General features: G+C 45.4%; 1 protein-coding gene across 3 annotated transcripts in view; it reads left to right on the top strand.

Moving 5' to 3' along the window:
* GAS7 (growth arrest specific 7) overlaps window positions 1-25,041 on the top strand; it is a 1,527,668-nt gene that overhangs the window by 1,215,716 nt on the left and 286,911 nt on the right. For all 3 annotated transcript variants that reach the window (XM_069654478.1, XM_069654479.1, XM_069654480.1), the window contains one exon: window positions 6,992-7,081. In XM_069654478.1, the coding sequence (XP_069510579.1) occupies window positions 6,992-7,081 (90 nt within the window). The remainder of the gene's footprint in view (window positions 1-6,991; window positions 7,082-25,041) is intronic.

Here is a 25,041-nt window from a genome sequence, read left to right as displayed (position 1 = left end):
CGTGAACGGAACAACCCGTGTCCCATGTTGGAGCACAGAGGCCGCCCGACACTCGCAGTAAAGAAATCAGCAGAGCAGCTGGGGGGGTCATGCAACCATTTGTCTAAGCCGGACGTCGACCTTTCCCATGGGGTCAGGGTGGTACATCCACAGTATAATAATCCCCCCGGGGGAGGGGGAATCGCCCAGTGAGGATCTCATGGAGACCAAAACCCCCTATGGGATTGGGGACGACTATTCTCAGGGAATGCGGTATGACCCTGCTTCAATACATCCAACCGCTTTCCAATACTAAATCATCCTTCCCCTGTTCTAGATAGAACCACTGTGCTCTGTTGCCAAGTTAGTTAATCTAATATCCTTGACAAGATTAAAATAGACAAGAATACCAAGTATGCATCTGTTTTTTTCAAAAAGCACTATGAAGAAAAGTGTTTAAGGATCATTCTACAGCAGCGGAGCGAGTGGTCTAGCTTCTCACGGTAGGTGGTTGGACCAAACAAACACAATCCAGCATGGGAGTTCAAAAGGAGCTCAGCTGGAAAGTCGAAGAAAAATGATCAGGGGAGGAGGAACTGTGGGAGCTGTAAACTGGGCAAGCAGACGAGAGCCAAAAGGGAAGCCATGAGCAGAGCAGAAAGTGAACACAAACGTTGTCCAGGACGGAAGGACTAATCTGGCTATTGTAGAGATGAACTGCTTACGAAGAGTAAGAGGGTTTGGGACCCTGTGAAGGAAAGGGAGAGAGCCCATGAGAGGACAGTTGCTTGGCAGGAAAGTAAACCAAACTATACAGAATATTGCAAGTCTGGGACCCGCACCCACATGAGCGGTTAAACAGTTCCTTAAAGAATTGGAGTTCCCTTCCCCAAGTTCAAGACAGGAAGTTCACACTTCACAGTTCTCAAACAATTGGGGTCCTTCCCAATCTTATTCCCAAGGGTGGTTTCATTGGTTCACCAATGCATGTCTGTTACAACACAAGTCTTTCCATATTTTACTTGACTTGCTCCTTCTGGATATTCACACTCTTGATTTCTCCTTTCACTTGCTTTTCATGCAGGGCACTCCGTGTAGGCACAGTTGACAAACCACACGGTCCATCCATTACAGCTCATGCAATCAATGACCCTTTCTTGGTGGTGAATCTTTAATGTTGCTCCCATGCAGGGTTTCCCTCGGTCTAGGTGCAGTTAATAGAGCACACAATCGATACCCCTCTTCATCCACTTTTGCAACAGTTGTCCACTGCTTTTCCTTGACAGTGAAAAGTAATTCTTGTATCAGAATTAACCTCTTCCAACACGATATCGTGGTTAGCTTGATCACCATTTACTTGGTTATGCTGTGGAACTGCTCTGGCCCTTGCCAACACAGGTTTTCATTCAACCTCTAGTTCCTTGACCACTTGGCTTCTCGCAATACTTATTTCTCTTCTCACACACTTCTTGGGATTTTATTTGCTTTGCCAACAGTTGTATTTCAATCAACTTGCTCTGTGGTGTTCGCCACTTGCACCACAAGTGCGTATTCAATCCTTCTTTCATGTCGCTTCAATGCTGTACGGTTTCGATAATGCTTTCAGTTCATTCGTATTCAAAAAGATATCTGTTTCACCATTGAAACTATCTTTATTTCCTTTCAGGCTTATAAGCACTTGTTTCAGCATTCAAAAGTGCTTATGATGATTTCCACAGTTGTCGACATTCAAGAACAGCTTATTGCTGGTTTTCCGGTATGAGTGTTTCCCATTTTCACTCACTGGCTTCAGATGGCAGCTCCCATTGGCTAGGTTCCTGTGGTGTCTTTCCCGCTTCCACAGCCTCCACTCCTCTCTCGCAGAGTTCGGGGAGAGTGCTTCTTGCTCTCCCTAGGGTCTGCGACTAAGTTCTTCAGCGCTCCACAGCTCCTACTTCCACCTGACACGGAGGGTGCAAATGACTTCTCGCCCTTCTCTGAGCCTGCCTTGGCTCAGACGTCGGTGATCCTTGCCTGACACCGCTTCCTGCACTTGATTGTCCTGCTCCTGTCTCACCGGGCTTGCAAGTTTCTAGTGGGATCCACATTCCAGGCTGCTGTGCTGCCTCTTTTTCCTGAAATGCCCATATTTTGATAGCTGTTGTGCTTTCTAATGGCCACAGGTGATATGATATTATAGGTTATTTATAACGTGGTTAATACCCAGAGGTTTCTAAGCGCGGACCCGGGGATCGAACCTATGGTGCTCTGTCGTCTTGCTTCCAAGGCGAGCACTCTGCCCCTGAGTCCAATTTTCTGACCATAATTAAAGGAACATGCCTGATCTTTTCAATACTCTGCAGGCCTCTTCCTTGTCCCTTTACCATAGTATTTTAAATGATGGAAAACGTGGGGAAGGGTTTTACAATAGCCCATAAAGGCCAAGGGAGGAGTGAGGCTGGTCTTCAATAGGGAAAGGGGATACCATGCCTCGCCTTTGGATATCCTCACCCTAATCCCCCTATCAAGTTCAATTAACATAACAATTAACATAACATAATCCCCAAGGACCCTCCACTCGGGCGATCCTCCCTCGCTTCTTCACCCTCAGGGTCTGGATCCGAAAATGATGACTTTTCCCTGGTCAAGTGAGAAGAGGATGCAAGGGCAGTAGGTGTGAGGATACCTACAGGTTTCTCACATAGTTTATATTAAAACTCTAGTAGACATTATCAAATTCTTCTCAAAATATTTCTAGTTATAAACGGATGACTCTCAGGTACTATTAAATGTGGAACCTGATGATAACAATCGGCATATAACTGACCTGCTTCAGAGAACCTAGGATTGTACCATAAATGATAATCCCAGCCTTGTACCTCTAATCGCAGATCGACTTTGGGATCCCAATCCCACCAACCAAACTATTTTCCAAATGGCCACCCCTCTTGGGCACGACATCCACCCCGTTTGACCAGGTAACGAATGTAGGTATCATTTTCAAGACCAATCTCTCACTTAAGTTATCAATAAACCCAAAGACCAAACTTCCAGCTCCACCTCCTTAGGAGGATGATCTCCTACTTTGAAATAACACAGAAAATTGAGGCAACTAGGCCCCTTGTCTTCCCTTACCTAGACTTTTGTAATAGTCTCAATCTTTGATTAAAAAGAAACAAATTAGAGCAACTGCAACTTATCCAAAGCAATCAAGCCTTGGGACCATATCTGAAACACCTCATCTGGCCCTCTTGCATAGAAAATAACACCCAGAACTGTGGCTATCTGGGACCTGGAACCACAGTATCCCCAACTTTCCAACTTTCCGTCACTAAATACTGCCCTGCTAGAGCCCTATGCTCCTCTAACTCTTTGACTGTCAAACGCTTCTCTAAGCAGAGAGTGGGGGGTAGGACTCTCTCCACGGCTGGCGCCTCCCTTTGGAACGCCTCCCTTCCCCTCTCAAACTTGAACCACACTGCCTCAAGTTCGGGAAACAGCTCAAAACTCTGCTCTTCACTACCTCGCTCCACTTAGCACTTGGTCCCCCACCAGCACGTGCCCAGTCCTCTGCTCCCCCCTCCCTATCTCCTGCACTTCTCCTCACTGTGCATGCATGTCTGAATGTCACAAGGCCTAGTAAGACCATGACTGTATTTTACTGTTTTTGTCATTATTTTTCCCCTGTTCTCTTCCTATTTAGACTTTTGGCGCTTTGAAACACTATTCAGTTGTATAAGCGCCTAACAAATGCTCAATTAAATAAACAAACATTTCCATTAAGTTTAGCATTTGTGCCTTTCATTTTTTATATTTGTCTACCAGAACAAATGATGAGACAAATCCATGTTTTGTGCTTTCTTGTTAAAGCATAATTACAGTGGTAATAAGGAATAATAACATGCACACTCTCACATGACAAGTGACTGTAACCGATCCTCATCAGTTTCTCTATGTGCTTCCATCATAGACCAGCAGAAGCCAGTTCTTATTGTTCCCCTCAAAGCATTGTAAAATGGGTGCAAGTAAGGGAGTTTCATGCTTTATTCCCTTTGAACACAATGGGCCTCATTACAAGGTTGCCAGTAAGAAATTAGATTTTTGGGCAGTGTCTGGCAACCTGTGATGCTGGAACCGCTTACTGATTCAGTGTTGGCATGCACGCGCATGCCGGAAATGGTGGCACCGGCATGCCAGAAATACAACCCCCCCCCCCAAATGACAACACAGTCGTCCTCGGTGCCGGTGACTCAGTATCTGGCGACATGGTGCCGGAGCCACTGGCACCGGTAACAACGATGCTGCAAATACTGTTACCACAAATACAGTGTTTGCCGGAACAGGAAATCGTCTGGCGGCCATTACTAAAACAAATCCATTGCAATCCTGACAGCACAGGAGACATACCACAATCCTGACCACAGAAACTCCCCCTAACATGGCATTAAGAGTCTGTGAGACCCAGAGGCGCAAGCCACGCTTCAACGAGGCAAAGCTGAACATGTTGTCGGACACAATAGTCCAGCATGCTGATGAGCTTTTAACAAATGACCAGCGCAGGCAGGCTCAGCTGTGGAAGACCACCATCTGGGAGGAGGTTGCCCAAAAAGTCTCAGCAGTTGGCACAACCCCCCCCGGCACTGCACGAGACTGCTACGAGAGGGGGGGAATAACCTACACTTGAGGGTGCGTAACCTCCTCTCGGCCCAGCACAGGCAGGGCATGGTCACAGGTGGCGGGAACGCATCCCCAAACCACCTGCTGCCCTGGGAGGAGACGTGCAGTAATGTGCTGCACCTTGAGTGTGGTGGATGTGTAGTCGCTTTTGACATGGCCCATTCACAGACACAATGACCTCTGACCCTTTTGCTACAACACACACAAATGAGACTGATGTGTGGGTTATTATTGCGTTCAAATGCAATATTCCGATGATGGGCATGTGTCTCAATCATAGATATGTGTGGCTAATAGTTTCAACTTCAGCTTACATGCATATGTGTATGTGCACTTCAAACAGGCAGGGTACCTGGCTACTTGCTGTGTGGGACACTAGTGGTATGTAGGCGGGGTGTTCTGATGCATATATATTATCAGTCTGTTAATCAGGTGGTGTGGGTTTGGTGATTGTGTGAAGGCCTTGCACTTAGGTATGCTATTACTGTATTGTACATTGCATTACACACATCCACTGCTGATAGGTGTTGTACATACCCCCATTGAACAGTGCACATGCCCTGGTATTTACACTCGCCCAACAGCCTGGTACGCTACAGTGTTTTCTGCCCCCCAATTCAACAGTGCACATGCCTTGGTAGTTACACTCACCCAACAGCCAGGTACACTATGGTGTTTTCTGCCCCTCCCCCCATTGAACAGTGCACATGCCCTGGTAGCTACTCACCCAACAGCCAGGTACGTTTCCCACTGTGGAGTGCCATGTACCCTGGCAGCATGAAGTTGTGAAGTTGTTGCGCAGCACCATGGAGTCGTGGGTTGAACTGGGAAATCTCGCACACCAGAGGGTGATGTGGTGGTGAGCATCACACACCATCTGCAAATTGAATGAGCGGTAGAGTTTTCTGTGCTGGTACACTGCCTCAACGCCATGCCTGGCCACCAGCTCCACATGTGTGCAGTCCAATGCACCTATCGCATTAGGCATGCCTGCCAGGGCATTAAAGGTGATTTTAGTGGCATTGACCTGGTCAGCTGTCCTGGGTAGGCTGATGTGATCTACAACATGACGCAGGAGTGCATCGATTACCTGAACCAGAACTTGCGAGAAACAGGGTTGGGATAGCCCATGCAGTTCACCCACAGTGTGTTGGTAGGTGCCTGTGGCTTGTAAGTGTTTCACAGACACTTCCTTGAGCAAGGGTTGGATTGCTGTACAGATCTTTATCAGGCTGACCAGGTCATCATGGATGAGGTCCACTATGGAAGTGAGTGTCTCCCTGTCAGGCTAGTACAGGGTGTGGATCTGGCTTTGGCTCAGGCTGAAGGGTGTGGCCCTAATGCATGGTATTGGAGGCTGCCTGCAGGTTCCAGTCTGCTGGCCATTGTGTTTTGCTGGGCCATGATGTCCATCCTTCTCCTCAAGCACCCCCGCCACATCCTCTGCCTCCCTGCCTCCTCAAGTAGTAGACCTGCATGCAGGGCCTCCAGCTCCAGTACTGCTACTTCTGGCATGGTAGTGTTGGAAGGGGAGTGGGGTGTGCGAGTGGTCCTTTTGTGCTTTTGCAGTGCTCAATGGGGCAACCCGGCTGATTTTGCCTCCTGTGTCATGTTTCTACACACCTGGCTCTACTCGATGCCTAGTCCGCGATGCCCGTTTTTTCAGCGCGATGTTTATGGTGCTACCGGCATGTCCATGCCGGTATTTCCATGTAGTGGAGCTCAGAGTGTGCACTTACTAACGCCATGCCGGTGTCTCAGGCACGGCAGATGCACCTTGCCGCAGATTCTGGGCACAGTGTTGCCGGATAAGGTAGGTCAGTTCCAGTGACGTTGTTTGCGACTTTACGACTCAGAGTATGCCGGACTAGGAAAAGGGGCTAGTACGGTGCGACCGGCACCGATATTTACAGACCGGCATACTTGTAATGAGGCCCATGAATAACTTCTTTAAACATTTTATTATTTATCAGAAAGTAATTGCTTCAGACCAATTATGCTTGTTACACTACTTGACCTTCACCGAAACACTATTGATGATAACCATAACTATGATACCGTGGATGATATTCCATATAGCAGACTGTCATGGGATGTCATTATTGATAAGCAAGGTCTTACATGAGTATGCATGCTAAAGTTTCTGCTATCCAGATATTAGACTCTGCTGCTGCCCAAGAGGATGTCATGTATAATTAACTTCGCTGTCTAAAGACTTTTTCTCAACTTCGCTGTCAAAAAACATTCTGATAATTTCCTATTCATGGGATGTGATCAAGTTCCCCTTCTTAACTTTGGATGAACTGAATTGATGTACTTTTGGAAACTGACCTGCTTTGTCTGTCTTTGAATCTAGATAAACTGTGTGACCTTTCCACATCCAGACACGTTGCCAGAACAGCAGCTGCTAAAGCCTGGAGAATGGAGCTACTGCGATTATTTTTGGGTAAGTAGCCACTACAATAATAACACAAACGTGAAATGAGGTGTTCTCTGCAACATCGAAAGTGTACAGTAATTGGATGTAATTGAACCATTTACCTTAACATCTCTTATGTTACAATAAGGTTTGCCACGAGCGTGAGTGGGCATATAATGAGAAGAAATAAGGTATAACAAACTTTCCTAGTGTATGGTGCCCTCTGACCGGCATCTACAATATCATCTTGGGCCATTGTGCCTCGCCAGAGAAGACATTTTATATCCGCCTGGACTCCACAGCAAAGACAGTGCAGTAACATGTACAAAAGAGCCAAACACATCCACAGACACACCTGCATTGTCAGTGAGGTGTGGCTGTGCTGCTGTGTTTATGCAGCAGGCACGGGTAGGGCAGTTTGTTCAAAACTCAGGCACCTGGAATTTGCGTGGCTTTGAACAAGTCAAACTTTATGGCTTCTTATTGAGCCTTGATGTAAAAGGTGAGACTGGCTTTGACCTAATGTCTAAACTGGCGAGTAGCAACTTGGGACAGTCAATGTATGCAATTAGAAGAGACATGAGTTAGCTCAGGATTATTAGTGAAAGGAATTCTAGCTAGGATAGTGTAGGTTAGAGTAGAATTACATGTATATGAGGTTAGAGGTAGTGTTCGGGAGTTAGGTTAGCATTTTGTTGGTGTGCACATGATTTGTGATTGTGAGTGGAGAGGCAGTACGAGCGACCTGGGCATTTAATAGGCGCAGGAGAAGGGCAAAGAACTGACAAAAACTCCACATGCATTTACTAGTCAAAGAAGCGCTCTGCATTTAGTAGGCAGAGGGGAAGGTGAACGCGCTGAGATGCAAGGTGCATTTAGGAGATGTAGCAGAGGGCCAAAGTGCTTGGATTCCCAAGAGCATTTAGTAAGAGATGCAAGGTGCATTTAGGAGATGTAGCAGAGGGCCAAAGTGCTTGGATTCCCAAGAGCATTTAGTAAGAGATGCAAGGTGCATTTAGGAGATGTAGCAGAGGGCCAAAGTGCTTGGATTCCCAAGAGCATTTAGTAAGAGATGCAAGGTGCATTTAGGAGATGTAGCAGAGGGCCAAAGTGCTTGGTTTCCCAAGAGCATTTAGTAAGAGATGCAAGGTGCATTTAGGAGATGTAGCAGAGGGCCAAAGTGCTTGGATTCCCAAGAGCATTTAGTAAGAGATGCAAGGTGCATTTAGGAGATGTAGCAGAGGGCCAAAGTGCTTGGATTCCCAAGAGCATTTAGTAAGAGATGCAAGGTGCATTTAGGAGATGTAGCAGAGGGCCAAAGTGCTTGGATTCCCAAGAGCATTTAGTAAGAGATGCAAGGTGCATTTAGGAGATGTAGCAGAGGGCCAAAGTGCTTGGATTCCCAAGAGCATTTAGTAAGCAGCGGCAATCGTCAACACACTGAGAACCCGACCTGCATTATTTTTTTTTAAACTTTTGGCATGATCCACACGTTGTTGGGATGAAGGGGAATAATGGGCCTCTTTTCTTCACCCCCATGGTTTAACGTCCAGCTGGTATCTTTTAAACAGCACGCTCATGTGGATAATGAAAATGCAGTTCTCATTCCCACGTGCACGTGCCAGCCCTGCATGAGGATGCACAGAAGGTATGTTTGAAAGTCAGAATGAAAAATGAAGAGCGTGTCACAGGTCAAAGATCAGGCCACTGCAGAACTCCACAACTCCAAATTAGCAGACAATGCACTCATTCTCCACAATTTCCGACGCTAGTTTAGGTGGTAACATAGTGAGCTTTTGGAGATTGTACACATCTTATGAAGCTAGGCAAGGCGCTACTTCCTCGGTCTGGCTTGCTTACTGCTTTGAGGTCCCCATGGAAATTCATGAGGCCTACGTAAGACCAAGTGCTTATTGCCTATGTGCACGACACATGCCATCTGGGTAATCCACCGCCATTATTGTTTGGTAAGGGGTTATTTTGGGCATATGTACTTGTTCGATTAGCTTTGGTAAGCTTAACGTGCCCCCCCAAAACCCCTGGGCTAACCTGAAATGCGCATAGGATATTAGCACTGCTGGGGCTATTGTCTCAGAATACACAAGATGCATCAATGACACACACTTGAGTGCTTGCTTTCTTAAAAATATATGCACATCTTATTGCTGAAGAGTGAACAGAAGGCCCCTCCCTTGGAAGACTTGAGAGCAGGTTCATCATGTGATACAGATGTATGTGCTCGCCAGCAATAATCATGTGGATGAAGGGCCATGGGGAATAGGAGCAGAGGCTTGGATTCTGCCGGTGGTGGTAGAGCAAGTGCATTGCTAAACTAAATGTTTACTTGTTCCATCATCTTCACTTTATATGCCACTACCATCCAGCAGAGCAACTGTCTACATTCTAGTACTGTGCTCGCAATTTGGAAGTGCTGTCTCAATTTTGTTGGGTCTACCAATCATCACTCTATTAATCCCTGAACAGCTCTTACAGTCTGGTTCTGTGATAATTTGGCTCTACCAACTAGCAGATACGTTTCCATGTTTTCCCTTTTACTACCCTTTTACCCAGTCACCTGGAAGAGTGTAGTGTGGTTCCGTAGCATGTGCTTCTCTGTTGCATCCAGTAGTGCCATGGTGGTCTAGCTCTCACTGACTGATAAATGACAGTCAATGCAAACAGTACATACCTGCAATCCTCATCCTCTCTCTCACCCGACATTCTCAAACACTGAACTATACCTCCATGAACAGGAAGCAGTACTTCTAATGGTGGTAACATGGCATTGGCAGTATGTGGTGCCACTGGGTCACGGGTTGAAACAGAGTCAGGGGTATAGCGGGTGCTTTTTAGGGCATGACCACGATGAACTGGAATACCAACATCACTCCCTTATGGCCACAGTCACTGTTGGAGGAAGGTGCTGCAGTAACAGCAACTGTGGCAAGTGATCAATAACTCCTTGAAAACATCATTGTGCCACCGCCTAAAGAGATTCCACATTGATGAGCTGCCCATTGTGCAGTTCCTTGGGTGTGCTGTTGCTTCACAGCTAGGAGTGCATTTCATAAATCGCATACATGCATACACACACAACCCAATGAACTATCTTCAATGCAGAAGTTGATATTGCAATACATTCCACCCCAGGGGCAGTCCTAACATCTGACACGCTGCTGTCCTGATGGGCAGGAATGTTTTCGGACCCAACTTCACTTGCTTGAGAAAGTAAGAGACACCTTGCCTCATAACACAATCGGGCAATGTAGCAATGGCCCAGTCACCTACTCCTTAGTCATCAACCGGGGGACCATTCCATGATCGTCCACCTGGTATTTCCCGGTCTCTTGCAGCCCCACTGTCTCCTTCTCTACCTGTTGACATTTGTCCCCTTCCTCCTGTTTCTGCAGCACAACCTTCTCCAGCCAACTTCAAGGTTGAGTTCCTGTCCACTTTGTTCAGGGACTACACTTATGATTCTACAGCTGTGACAACCTCCTCTGGATTGGTGGCCTCCTCCGTCTCTGCAGGCTCTGGTTACCCATCCTCATCCACCATTTCCCTCACCATAACCATGATCTTGCTCTCTTTTTCCACTGTCTTCTTGTACCTCGTATTGCCTCTAAATCTGCCTGACTATATCAACCGCTGATACTGAAGATCAGACCAGTTCCCTATCTGAAGGGTGGTGCAGGGACTTCTGACACAATCTCTTGTCAATGCCCTTTAGACCTCACCCAGTTTTATTTCCTCATATTTTCTGAGTCCCATTTATCCCTCCTCTCTGCTTCCTCTATCACTGTCTTACCCTTTATCGTGCCTTTGCCTCTCCATCACTGCCTCGCCCATGCACACTTTTATTCTGGCCACTGTAAGGAAGGCATGATTTCAACAATAAGACAAACACACGTGACCACAGTTCAAAGGTATTTTTTTAACTTAAAAAAGGTTTGAAAAAAACCTATCTAAAAATGAGATCATGCTACGACCATCAAATAATAACGCAGTCATAGTGGTGTCTTGTCAAAATAAAAGGGCCGATACTAATAAACCCATTGACAATCCTTACCTCTAAATACAAATCGTGTGGGAAACAATGTTATGTAAGAGAAAGAAGTGTTCAAGAAATGATGTCAGGATATTCAGGCCATTGGCCTCCGTTCCATCCATTTTCAGCACGGGACAAGGCGGCACACTGAAGCTTAGTGCAGTCTCTGGCTTCCCTAGCACGAAATTTCAGTTCAAACATTCACATCAAGGCCTTCTGTGTCCAAGTCTCTTTGCCTTTCAAAGTCTCTTCTTTCAGAGGGACTGATGAGACAAATAATACATTATTTTCCTCTCAGGATTTCACACACACTCAATTTCACAGGTGATTCGCTGTTGACCTCGAATCCCCCTCAGCCGGGCACAGATCCCCTTTAAAACAATGCTCATAGGATTTTCGTGTATCCAATTTCTCAAGTGATTCACGGTTCACCCCGGACCCCTGTCATCTGGGCTCAGATGAGTTTTAAAACACTGTTCAACCAGTCTCCCTCTGCCAGGCTCAGCTTTTAATTGATCTCCCTCTTTCGGGCTCGGACCAGCTTTTTCTATTTTGTCATCAACCTGCTTGGCAGTATCAACATCGAAGACTTTAGATTGTGCACAGGATTTTTCTTGACCTGTCGCAGGACCACTTCGATGCACAGTTGTTTGCCACTCTTTCACCTTTCTCAATTCTCAGTTGGATATACCTTACAGAGACCTTCGAATGAGCATGCATGTGGTGCCGGACCAATCTGTCAAAGGTATTGTATCTTGGTTTCAAAGTTCAATTACTCATCTGTTGTTCAGTTTTACTCATTTTGGTTATCACATGTGCTTCATACACTATTCGGTTCAGTGCTCAACATACAAAGTTTCCGCTTGTAACCTTGGCTTCAACACAGACCAGTCTGGTATCAGTCTCCCCAACTCACAGGCTGTGTTGATTTCACTGGCTGCTTTGTTGTAGGAGCTAAGAACAGTACCATGGCAGCAGGCGATTCTCCCCACCTTGATTATCGATGTGGGTGGGCTCTGGGTACCTCCGACACACAGTACAGGATTTTTCAGCCTAGTTTCCTGGTCTTAAGATTTCTCTTCTCGAGGGTTTCTGAAAGTAACGGTTCCTCGTCGAAAAGGTCAAGGGCACTTCCCTCCTTGTGATCCCCTTCTGTTTTGACATATTTCTCCTTGTATTAAACTGCCATCTTGGAACTGCTGCTTCCTCGTGCACTTTGCCTGGCTCACAGTGTGTTCTCATGCTTCACCTTTTATCCGTGTGCGGACGTGTAATGGAAGTCGGGTGTGTGTGATGGTCAGTAATTGCCTGACTCTGCCCGACCATTGTATTGGGACATGTCAGGTATACGGCTCAGGTGTTAGTCCATTTTCTCACATAGTGAGCTGTCTGTGAGAAGGTGTTTGTGTTGTGAAGGGGGTGGGTACCTAAGTACCCTACCTTGTAGTATGGGGTAAAGGTTTTATAGTGAAGGGAATACCGCGTCTCACCATCCAGTGTCCCAATCCCACTCCCCAAAGACCACTCACCCAGGTGATCATACCGCACTGGTCCTCCCCCTGGAACTGGATCCAGAAGCGATGGCTGTGTCCTGGCCACCTGGATGACGGAACCCCTGGGGACTAACGGGTGAGACACCTTCAGCTTTCAACCACCACCCTTCCTTTAATTGACATTCTCGCGTGTGCAATCTCTGCCCCTATTTTGCTTCCCCACTATTTATCTTTCTTCTTCTTTTGTCACATTTTCCTGCTCCAACTAGTCTTCCATTTTTTTTTCATTTTCCTTTGGCATCTTTTTTCTGTGCTCCTTTACTCTTTCACACTGTTCTTAAGTTCACCCCACTTTAATCTGTTGGTCTCCTTCTCTAAGAGTTACAGACAACATACATTATGGCACATTATTAAATCACAGAAGCCATATTGGAAGGGGCAATTATTCACAATTATTCACTTTACCATCCTCCCATCACACAAGGTCGTTTGGGGGTGTTTAGAAGTCTTGAAAATAGTACATTGCAAGTTGTCCTAACTTTTAGTCTCACATCTGATTACATTTTCGAACTTGAATTTATAATCTGTACAGACATGCAAAATTATATTCACTAAAACACCATGACCTTTAAGACTGGATTAGAGAACTGTTTCAGCACATTTTAAAGAAACAAGAGTGTGATTGAAGAAGTTTGCTGAAAACAGTGGCTATTAGTCTGCATTAATAGCTTTGAAATATTCCTACTTGCCAGTTTTGTGTTTAGATTACTGCTATGCAGCAGTAGAGAACTACTTTGCCTCTATCCAGTAAATGGTTTCACCACAGGGGGCCAGGTACACATACATGTAGATCTCACAAGATCTTTGTGCAAACTGTATGCTGTGACGTGGCCTGCTTACAGGATGTGTCAGGGAAGGGAGGGGCGGGGGCGGGGTCCACCCCAAACATTCCCTGGTGCTCGTGCAAATGTGTACAGACCCCCAACCCATCTTAATGATAATAGTGAACATTGACGGGGGAACGCCGCAGCCGGAAGCAGCAGGGGAAAGCCACCATGCAGCAGCAAATCATACTTTGTCGCAGCAGACACCCAGCAGCCTAACATTGGCCAGTCGAGAGAGGGGTGCAGCAAAGTCTCTGGGGATCTATACACTATTCAGAAAAGTAGGGCTTATTAATGACACAGGGACTCCAGTTCCTCAAACTATTTCACTTTTCTTGCCAGAGATGCTTGCAGAAAAGGGGCGTGGCTTACAAGCCCTTTTTGAAGCTGCCAAAAACACTCCCACTGCCCCACCCCCTAAAGCCAGATAAGTGATTGGACAGAGTGAGTAACCAATCCTGGGCATGCGTGGGGTATTTCAGGAGGTGTGCGTGAGTGTGCAAGTGTGGATTAGCTGGGTGGAGAAGGACGTCCAAAGGACCAGTGGAGGCGAAAGCAGAAAGTGCAGAAACTATTGGTGAGAGGGTTCTGTGGAGTGTTTGTGTGTGAGAGAGGGAGAAGAGTGGGAGTAGGAGAGTAGGAGTAGTGGAGTAGAGTTAGTGGCGGAGAAGGTAGTAGTTGGGAATAAAGATAGTAGTGGCATGAGTAGTAAAAGAAGGACAGAACTGGTAGAGCGGTGAGCAGGGCAGCCTTTCCCTTGTGGAGGACAGTGGTAATAGAGAGGTAGTGTTAGTCGCAGACTAAGGAGAGTAGGAGAGTTGGAGCATGACAGGAGGCACAATAGGAGGCAGTTGGGTAGAGTGAGGAGGAGGAGGAGGGGGGAGAAGGAGGGGCAGAAGTATAGAACAGCTGCGGATATAAGTGATGCTCAGAATAAGAGTGAGAAAGGAAGTATGATCGAAGGGTGGAGGTAAGAAGGCAGAGTTTGAAGGGACTGTGACGTGGTGGGAGGAGAACAGCAAAAAGGACCAGTATAGCGAAGGGTCAGGAGCGAGAGGGTCTGAAAGAAGGGAGAGTGATGCTGGGCAAGAGAAGGCACCATTCCCCATTTCCTGAGACTACTAAGCGGGGATAGGAGCGGGAAAGCTAGAAGTTCCCTAGGGAGCAGGTTAGCCAACGTCTTAGGGTAAACAGATGTAGATAAGTGAAAGACAGATTGGGGTTACCGATTGTTGTTACTAACAACCCGGTAGTGATGTCTGGGGTTGGGAGGTGGGACCTTGGCCCAGGGAAGATGAGGGAGGAAAGGGCCAGCCCTAGTGCCAACCCCAAAGGACCCATAAAGTAAATGAACTTGATATCACCAGCCATTCTGACAATTATTTTGCAGTAAACACCCTTGGACTTTCCATTAAGACTCAGCGTGATTCCTTGGGACAAGACCCCCTTGTCGCAATGCATATGTTTGAATTGTGTGGGATCGTTCTGCATTTAATCTTTAAGATGTTCATTAAATTAGGACAATTTAGTTGGGCCATAGTGTCATCAGTCATTAATAAAATAGGACCATTTAGTTGGGCCATAGTGTCATCAGTCATTAATAATGCAATGAAGATGACCTCAAAGATCAAACTTTATAGGGTGCAATAGGAATGCTCAAAAGAAAACCATTTTTTTTCACCCTTAGTTTAAGGGTAACTCTACCACATGGAGGCTGCCCTTTTGAGAAATCCTAGATACACCATTGGCCATAATGGAAGCCGGAAGCAAATTGATACTTTTAAATGCACTCAAACCTGTTCTAGAATGACTCAGGCTCTCCTATTGTCTGGTCGAATTCCTGTCTCGAGTCTCAGGCCTTGCGATTCAACAGTTTAGCAAGTTCAGCCATTCAATTTTGTGGGGCCATAAAGTAAAGGGCCCACAACTGGATTAACCTTAATGTATTGTGAAACTCAAGTGTTTTCACAACGTAAACTTTGGATTGTATTAAGGCACCGAAATAAGGATTGCGACATCTCATATCTTTTACTTTCTCACAGCCGCAAGAATAAACAATCATTGGCAATGCCAGCAGTTTGGGCTTTTAGGTAGGCAATCGAAAGGAACTTGCCAGGCACAGCCATTTTGGTACTAACTAGTCATTGATAATGGTAGGTGCAAAAAGGTGTGGGTACCTAAGCATCTAATAGTTGTGCCTGGCAAATGCCTAATACTTATACACAAGCCAAAACTGTTTGCTTCGACAATGCTCATTTTTAACAGGACTTCTGTGAAGGAAAAACATAGTGCTTATAAATCGACTGTCTGAAGGCAGACCTGTTTAAGACATGTATTTAGTACACTAGTGATGGGTTTACAACTCCAATTAAGTCTTTACATTTCAGAAGACTGCTTTAAAAAAAAAACCTGGAATGAACTTTCAATGCAAGGTTTGATGGAAAGGCTTGATTAAAGCAAGCTCATAGAGTTCCCATGAGGAGGTGTTTTGGGCGGTGTAAGGAATCAGTAGTAAGACTCGAACATAAGGGAAATGTGGTGGTTGGATAAGACTAGAGAGTTGAGGAAATCCTATCTTTCCCTATCTCTAAGGGGGAGGTTTCACTGTCTCATTTAAAGTAAAGGATGTCTGTGAGAGAATGTCCAAAGTAAATGTTGCCTCCCTGTGTCGAAATCCTAATCTGACCCTTCCACACTAAACTCCAGATAAAGTGAAAAGGGAAATAGTCTTCCAACTCTTCATATGCAGTTCTTTTCCAGAGTTCTAACATAAGTCCCAAATGGTGCAAAACGATATAATCAAAGTTCCACTATCCTCAGGAGATGTTTCCCTTCCCCTAGGTTTCTCAGGCTCATGACAATCCAGAGGGTATGGTTCTTCCCCCTTATCTCACTTCCACAATTCAAAATGCCAACAAGTTAGTTCTCTTTTCTTGGCTCCTTGACACAGTTCACAAGTGTCCAATGATTAGGCAATTGATTCCCTTTCCCTAGTCACAGTTCCAAACCTTTGTCTTTCTTTTCTTGGTCACACGCAATTTCCAATTACTAGGGAAATGATTTGGTTCACCAGGCCACAATGTGCATGTCCCATATCTATCCAGGGGGGGATAACCGCTTCACTCTGGAGCTCAGACACTCAAAGGTTGACTCGCCCTCCTCTTAATTGCCTCAGTTTATATGCAGATTCTTGACAAGCATGAGTGAGTCTCAGACCCTCCTCTGTTGGTCTGTCACACTCTCCTCCTTTGCTTCCAAACTCTATGTTCATACAATTGGATGAGGGTCCCAGACTCGCAAGAAGGTTGCCTGGTATACTCTCCTGCCAGGACTTTAACTTGCTCACAGTTCCACGCTTTCTATCTTCTTCATTCAACCATTGGGTCCTTGACCCTCTTTCGCTTGGTTCATTCAACGATTGCTTTGTTGTCCCAGCTCAGGTTCACCCAGTTCATGTGTCTGTCGGTTGCTGGTGTGTTATACACCATGACTTGCCCCAGTGTCCCAACTCCCCTCTCTGGGCCCACTGGTCTCTCCTGGCTCCTTCAGCGTTCTCAGCAGTCTGTAAACTGCACAGCAGTTCGCTTCTTCCTTTTACTGGCATCCCGTCAGCTCTCCAATACCCACATTCTCTCTGCCTTCGTTCCACAGCTTCCTCCGCTCTCTGGCCCAGACTGCCGATCTTCTCTTGAAGGCACCTGTAGGAGCTCTCTTGTTCCCTGCTGCAGCTTGCTTCCTCTCGGTTTCCCGAACCACGACGCAGTAGTGGTTCTCTGTTTCTTGCTGCTGGATGTTTTTACATCCCGGCACCTATCGGATCCATGCAACTACTAGAGCGCATCTCTGGTTTCCCGGCTTCAGCGTTCTGCATTACTCAAGTGCTCTTCCTCATCTCAGTGCTTTTGTTTTCAGTGCAGATTAGAGGTTCTAGTTCCATATTACAATAGGCCATACAAGATTGAGAGTTGAAGGGGTTGGTGCAATACTGAGAGTGAAAAAGGGGATACCATGTTCCAGCTAGCGAGTCCCATCAGGGTTGTCTCCCCACATATGTCCTCCCTCAGATAACCTCCCTAAGGGTCAGTGTCGGGTAGCTGCTGCCTTTTACTGGCCTATACGGGAAGAGACTTTCCTCTGAGTTGCATTGATGACATAGGGATTAGCATGGCAATGGGCAGTCCATGGATGGGAAAATAACCAAACACATACAAGCTGTGTACCCCTCCTAATATGCCATTCCTCTGTATCTGTACTCCAGTGTAATAGTTTTGGCTAATAGGTATCACAAACATCACCCAATAGCTTTAACTAAAACGTATGATGCAATAACATAATGACGAAAAGTCCAATAATCCTGCATCTACCCAAAGTCAGAGAGGAAATGGGCAAATGAAAGCTGAGTAAAATAGTTCCTGAGGACCTCGGTATGGCCCTCACAACATTTAAGGCAGTGAAACGCACACAATTTCGGAAGTTGAAGAAGAAATTATGGGTACTCTACCAATTTGGAAATTGTATAGGTTTTCTGTCAGATCGGAAACCGAACCCTGTTAGGGCTGTAAGATATGCCATTAAAGTTAACACTCTAGCATCAGAAACTATCTGAAAGGAAATTAGAGGGACAGTCACCAACTTTACAGAGAGAAACTGCAAGGATAACTCTTCTTTCGCTTTCCAGTACAAAAACATTATTTAAAACTTGATTTGCATTTCAAAGTATGCTTTTCAAGGCCTGGGTGGATTCCTAACCTGAATGCCTTGCAAAAGAATCAGAAGATACACCACCATTGTCCTACTGTTCATCTAGGCATAATGCACTGAATTGGATGTTGTATACTGTGGCGAAACAGGAGTTGTCGAACTAAGATGTGACGTGTTAAAGGATGTTTATTTAAATAATAAAACTCCTATCTAGCCCTACCGCTATGAGTGATATTCCCTACCTAACAAACTAAAGTAAAGGTGCTTTCAAATGTCCAAATGAAATAGTCCTTAGTCGAAAAACTACAAGCTACCTGACCCTACCACTTAGGAAAAACATAACAAAATGTCGGCCAAAGCAATAGCCTTTATGCTTGAGCGTTGCTTGGCCCAATTCCTTGATCTCTTTTCCAAAGAAGGTTTCAAGAGTTTGTCAGTTTCTCACAATGCACTCCTATGCATGTTCTGAATGGCAAGTCTTAGGTTTTTGCATAAGTCAAAAACATGACTCTCTTTACAGGGAAAAGTTCTCTTAAGGCAATTCCACCATTTCTGACTTGGTGCTCGACAATGATCTCGTTTTGGGTTTGAACACTAAAACCCTGCAGGTTCTCTCTGCTCCCAGTCTTGTTTGCTCTGTTTTGTATTTCAAGGACTCCCAAAAGTCCTCTGGCCCCTCTGATAGGCTTACTTCAGTGGGGCCTCATCTGTCCATGTCCAGCATTTGGTTTTTCCTGGCTCCTGTAACCCCGTTGGCTTCCCCAGACTTGTATATTGTGAAGAAACTGAGGGCGCCTTCACTTTCTTTTTCCCCAACGTCCTCTACTCAGGTGGCAAAGGAAAGGCCATTGCTCTTGTATCCTGACCCTGGCGGTGGATATGTGAGGAAGGATCACCTGGGTGGAGGAGACTTGGGGAGTGGGGAAAGGAGGTGAGACATGGTATCCTCCATTCCCATACCACAATGAATCTTCAGTCCCCATAGCCTTTATTGTTTTATAGGTTACTGTCACCCTTCCCCTTTCCTTCCTTTCAAAATGATGCTTGGAAATGCCATAATTATACAGGGACGAGGAAGCGATCAACTAGGAGGACGACACATTATTTGGGCAGGTTAAATACACATCAACCTTCTCTTGTTAATACAGAGAAATATCAGATCAGTAACAAAACAAGGAAGAAACTAGGAGTTATGCACACTCCCATTCAGTCTTTACCTCTTTCTCGCACATATATCCCACATCCATTTCCCTTTTAATACTGGGATGATGAGGAGGCAAATGGGAGTTATGCACACTTCAATTTGTTCACACCAGTTTGTTACTGAGACGAGGAAGAGTACTGTGGAGGAGGACCATTGCAATAGCCAGGTATGTCCAGCTAATATGCTTAACTATGGTCAGGCAACTGAAGTAAAGGACTTGCACCTGCAACCATTTAAAAGGCCCCAGGTGCATACAATGGGAGACCATCAGGGAAATGGAGATAAACCAGCCTGGAGAGAAGGATGCGGCTGGCAGACGTGGAGCAGGCTGCAGAGAGGCCGGCAGGATGGACGCTGTGTGCAGAAGAAGGTTGAAAGATGCTGGGGCCTGATCGGGCCGCGAGAGGGTTGAGAAACTTGCAGGCCCCTTGGCCGTGTGTCCACAGCCAGTGCTGTGGGACACTGAATTCTCCCGATTGCCGCAGGCTGCTGCAGCAAGGTTTGAGAATGTGGAGCGCAGCTCACTGTGGCTCCCGAGAAGCAGAAGCAGAGCAAAGGTAGCTGGAAAGGAGAAGCAAGACTCCTAGAGGAGCAACTCCATACTGGTGATTGTAAAGAAGGGAACACTCATGCTGGGGCCCTCCAGGGGCTAGAAGCAGGCATATGTAAATGCCGAACAAACAGAAACTTATTATAGTTGGTTGGCGGTCTTTGAATGCTGAACAAGCTGCCAAGTGTTAGGAGTTCTTGTACAAGTATTGTTGAATACCGAACTAAAGGAAAGATATGATGAACATGTGAAAATACTGCACAAGTGAAAAGAAAGTGATGAGCACTGATGAACAAAGTTATAAGCAAGTGATGAGCATTTAAGAATGCGAAAGCAAGGTGGTGGAAGAGGATAAACACCACGGAGTGAGATGTGTGAAATACATGTTTTGGCAAAGCCAAAAGACTGTCAAGAAGAATCGGAAATGAGTGTTAGCCCAAATATAAAACATTGTGGAAAACACAATGGGGCAAAGGCAAGTGACTGCCACAGTGATTCAGAAATGAGTGTTGACCAATGACACAGGTTCATAGAAAGAAAACCTGTGTTGGCAAGAAAGCCAGAGGTATAAATAAGCCTAACAAAGTACCAAGGATTATCGGTTGCATGACCTGTAATGGGTGGACCGTGTGGTCCAACAACTGTGCCTAGACCGAGTCACCCATGCTTGGAAAGAGCCACGGAAAGCCAAGAAAGAGGCTTTATTGTATAACAAGTTGCTGAAGTGAATGAGAAAGAGAGCAATTTGTGTGAACTAGTGAGAAGCCTGGATGATTACGAAGTAGAAATGGAATTGTTTTTGAAAGCCAAGAGAGTTGAACTTGTTGTAGTTTTGAAGCTGGAAGAGCTGAACTCTTGGAGAAGGGAAACCCTGAGACTTGGTTAGATACATTGAATTGTTGGGCTATTGAACCCTGAGGCCTTTTGCAATTCTTTTGAACTTGGGGGTGGGGAGAGCTGGAAAGTAAGCCAGGAGCTGGAAGAAGCTCTTAACTTTATTCGGAACACTTTTTCTTTTGTTGCTGACATCCCTACACATTGTATATCTTTAGTTGTGAGGGCACATATAGGCTTTGAACACACAGACTTTTGAGTTGAACTTACTGACACAGACTAGCCTTAGTTTCTTTAGGTAGAGAAACCTCACCTTAGCATAGGGTAAGTTAAGTTTTACTACATCCCACACTAAGGCACTGTGTATCGTCTATCATGCTCTTCATGACCAGGCTGCAGAATTTCTTCAAGCAAAGTTCTGCTACCATCCTATTCACAGGCTGTGTTCTAAATCTGCTGACCTGCTCGTGGTATGAACTTGCCGACGTGTACGGATTGGAGGATGAGCCTTCTCCATAGCAGCTGCCGTGCTGTGGAATGAGCTCCCGCAGCCATTAAGAAATTTCCTAACTATCCGGCCTTTAGAAAAGCTGTTAAAACATTTTTATTCTATGCTGTGTTATGCTCTGGTTCTGGCTGTGTGCCCCGGCCTCTAGCGCCAAGATACCTTGGGGTGAACGTGCGCTTTAGAAATTTGCTCAACATAACATAACATCCTGACATTTAAGAACAATAAACCATTTTATTTAGAAAAATGAATCTGTTGTCTGTGTCTTACTTCATGATGCCTTCACAATATCCAGATTCCATAGTTTTCAAGGGCTCCCGAAGTCCTCCAGCACCCTGATATGTGTAACTTGTCAGGGGCTCATTTGGGCTCCTGCTGGTGGCCAGCATTCAGAATTCTCTGGCTCCGATAACCCTCTCGGCTTCTCCAGCCTACAATATTAATGTCTTTGTTTTTCAGGGCTCCTTGAAGCCCTCTGATAAGCTTATATTAAAAGGGCCTTGGTTGGGCGTCTGCCCTTTCAGGTTTAACTGGCTCCCGTTTCCCTTTTTACTTTCCCAGCCTTGAATACAATTGTTTGCCCTTCTCAGCGGTATTACCTCTTCGGGAACAATTGCTTCTCTTTTACTCCCTGGCTCAGCAGCTGATGCACTTCTCATGCAGAGATCTGATCTCCCCGCTGTGGTCTGTCTCGGCATCGGTTAAAGGGCCCCAGGCCCACAACTGCTTCTGTGTGGTTGTGCCACCAGGCCAGATGGATCCCTTTACTATCTCTGTCAACAGCTTGTAGCTGCTCGGAATGCCAGCCTTCGGGTGTCTTGCTAGCGATCAGCTCACTCTCCACGCTATCGCCAAATCTGTGGTCTAGCGTGGTTCCGCCCCTCCAGGATATCCACACGACAGTTGCTTGCCTCTGCATAGGATTCTCTCTCCTCTATTCCAGGTTCCTCTGTGTTTTAAGTACATCATCACAAACCAAAGGGGTGTGTTGTTTCTCTTTGACTGTGGAATTCAGACTACCCTGCATTACCTGAAGCCAAAGAGATAGAAGAAATATCACTATTTTATGAATCCAAAACAAAAGTAACAGTGTTTCTGATTCCCACGTAGGCGGACAAGGTATTCTGGACAGGGAGTTCCTTACAGGAGTCAGAATCCTTGTACCCAAGAGGAGAGTTGCTCCCAATAAGGTCCCATTTTCCCAGATCCCTAGGGAAGGGTCTTGCTTTGGAGGCTGACTAACATAGCATCAAAGTGGGTGGCTCCATTCTGAAGAGAAGGGACAAATAGTCCAGATTTGTCATAATACACATACACAGATCTATAAGAAATGTAAATGCCACATTGTCTATGAAATTAGCTATCTCTTCTACAGGGGGAGTAGGGAGATGCATGCTCCTTGATACAGATCAGAATTCTCGGGCAATTTTAGCAGAACATACAATTTCATGGTACCAGGGACTTGTGCGTCCTGTAGGAAGCCCACAGTCCCCTCCGATGCACCCTAGGAGGATCCTATAGATGTGAAATGTGCATATCATAAAATGAAGGGATCCTCCATTCCCAAGGGGCCCAGGGGCACTTCATTAATCCTGGAATCACTGGAAATGGTCAGTGAACCATTTGTAGAGCCAGAGGGTAGCAGACCTGACCTGGCCAAATAAATATTATCAGCACCAGGTATGGCGACTTTTAAATAATTTTAAAAACACACTGGTCTTTGTTTCAAGTTCTAGATCCTGTTTTTCAATAGCTGTACATAACTTCCAAGAAGATACTGCACTGTATAAAGTTGACTATGGATGTACATTCTAGCGTGGAAGGCATAACCTGGTTCGAATGTGGGGAATTGTTATGATGCGAAAGGGAGCAGTTGGAGCAGTGGAATAGTTGGGAGAAGACTATGTGAGCTGGGGTGCTTTGCTAATGATGCCATACACCTCTGCATAGTAATTCAGAGGTATATCATGATCCTGGCTCAGGCTCCTCTTTAACACACTTTTTTAATGAGGGAATAAGGAAGGAAAACATAGAGCCCTATATTTGCCAGCCTCTGTCCCAAGGACAAACAAGGCAACCATTTCCACTGCATCTGAGCCTGGCCTCCCGCTGCCAGAGGCATATTTATCCGGGAGGGAACGCTATTAATTTTCATTAGACCCCAATGAGACAAAAGAACCTGAAAAACTGACATTTGAATATTCCAATCACTGGAGTCTTCATGCTCCCTTGAACACCAATCTTCTACCACATTCCACATGCATGTAAGGAACACTGTTTTTACCTGAATGTGAGGCTATAAGCAAAACTCGCAGAATTTCCTCACCAAGTGTCCTCAATTCTAGGATCTCATGGCTGCATTCAATTGTTCGTATTGCTTAGATATTGCACATTCTAAAAAAAGGGAACACTGAAAAAAATGTATTGCAAAGGACCCTGAAAGCAGATGTAAACAGTTCATGTTTTCCTTCTCCTAACAAGGCCCTGAGATATCTGCTTCCAGTTGTGTAGACATACCTCCTCTCACTCCAATCTTTAGTTGGGGGGAAACATACATTGCAGTTACCATTGAAGTGCCTTCCACTACGCCACTGTGGGAAACCACATCCAGAGAATTGGCCTCTTGTAGGGATAATAGGTAGTTTGTGCATCCATTCTAGCCAGTATGCTACCCTTTCCCCACCCGGTTAGGAAATGTACCGGTCATAAGTGTAGCCTGTTGGAAAAACGCATACCATAGGCAGCCCTAGTAGACCATGAGGGTAAAGCATTTGTTGCATGTTTGATTGTGTCTTATTTAGTGAGAAGAATGTAGATACATAGGGACTCCTCACCAGTTGGGCAGTATTCCCGCGGAAATTGCGCTGGGATACTGCCCAACACAATTAACGGTATCGCAACTCATGCTGCGTAATTTGCACCAGATCATGAGTAGTGGTAAGGTGGTAAATCCACATTTCCCATTTGGGGATGGGTGGCACAATTACTATCGGGGTAAACGCTGTAAGAGGATTCAATTCAGCACTACAGCTAAGTTAACGCCTAGTCTAGAATACTGAATGAAAACCCTTATTGATATATCTTTAGGTCCAGTTCATGCGTTCTGGATGACTACCCCTATATAACACCCCTCTCTTGGAATCCCCCTGACCCCACTGAGCCAAGAAGTAGTTCTGTTTTGCAAGTTTAAAAGGTTTATTTGATAATTTAAAATATATATATATCACACTTTATAATAAGTTAATAATTGAATAGCACACTTAATCTGATATGATAAAGATCAACAACGGAGAATCTGGCACTAGCACACTTCTTTATAATCAATAAGGAGTTGACATGAAATGGATAAGGTAGCACACTGGTAAATAGGTACAGAAGTATAATGTGGTCGAGAATGCTTTATAGGGTTCAAATGGATGCAATATTGAATAAATTAAATGCAGTATAGAAAATACTCAATATGATTTCAACAAAACAATGTAATCACTTTTCTCTGGCAATCCCCTCCCCCCCTTGATGCAATGCAAGGAAATGGAAGGAAGCACACAGTTCTCAGAAATGCAATCAACTGTAATTCAGTTCACCCCAGCAAGCTTACACTACAGAAGTTTGAAAACACAGGCCCAAATTGCTTTGATATGTGCTGGCAATGAATTGAAAAATATGCTAAAATACTTTTGATTCCCTTTCAGAGGTTCAGGGTGAGTGGTATCTAGTTAATATTAGTCCAGGCTCACACTAGCAAGGAGGCCGGGATAGTTAACA

Source organism: Ambystoma mexicanum, chromosome 3q, assembly GCF_040938575.1.
Source record: "Ambystoma mexicanum isolate Mex_15411 chromosome 3q, UKY_AmexF1_1, whole genome shotgun sequence".
Classification (NCBI taxonomy): domain Eukaryota; kingdom Metazoa; phylum Chordata; class Amphibia; order Caudata; family Ambystomatidae; genus Ambystoma; species Ambystoma mexicanum.
The sequence above is the reverse complement of the archived record's forward strand: the minus strand, read 5'-3'. Positions and strand labels throughout refer to the sequence as shown.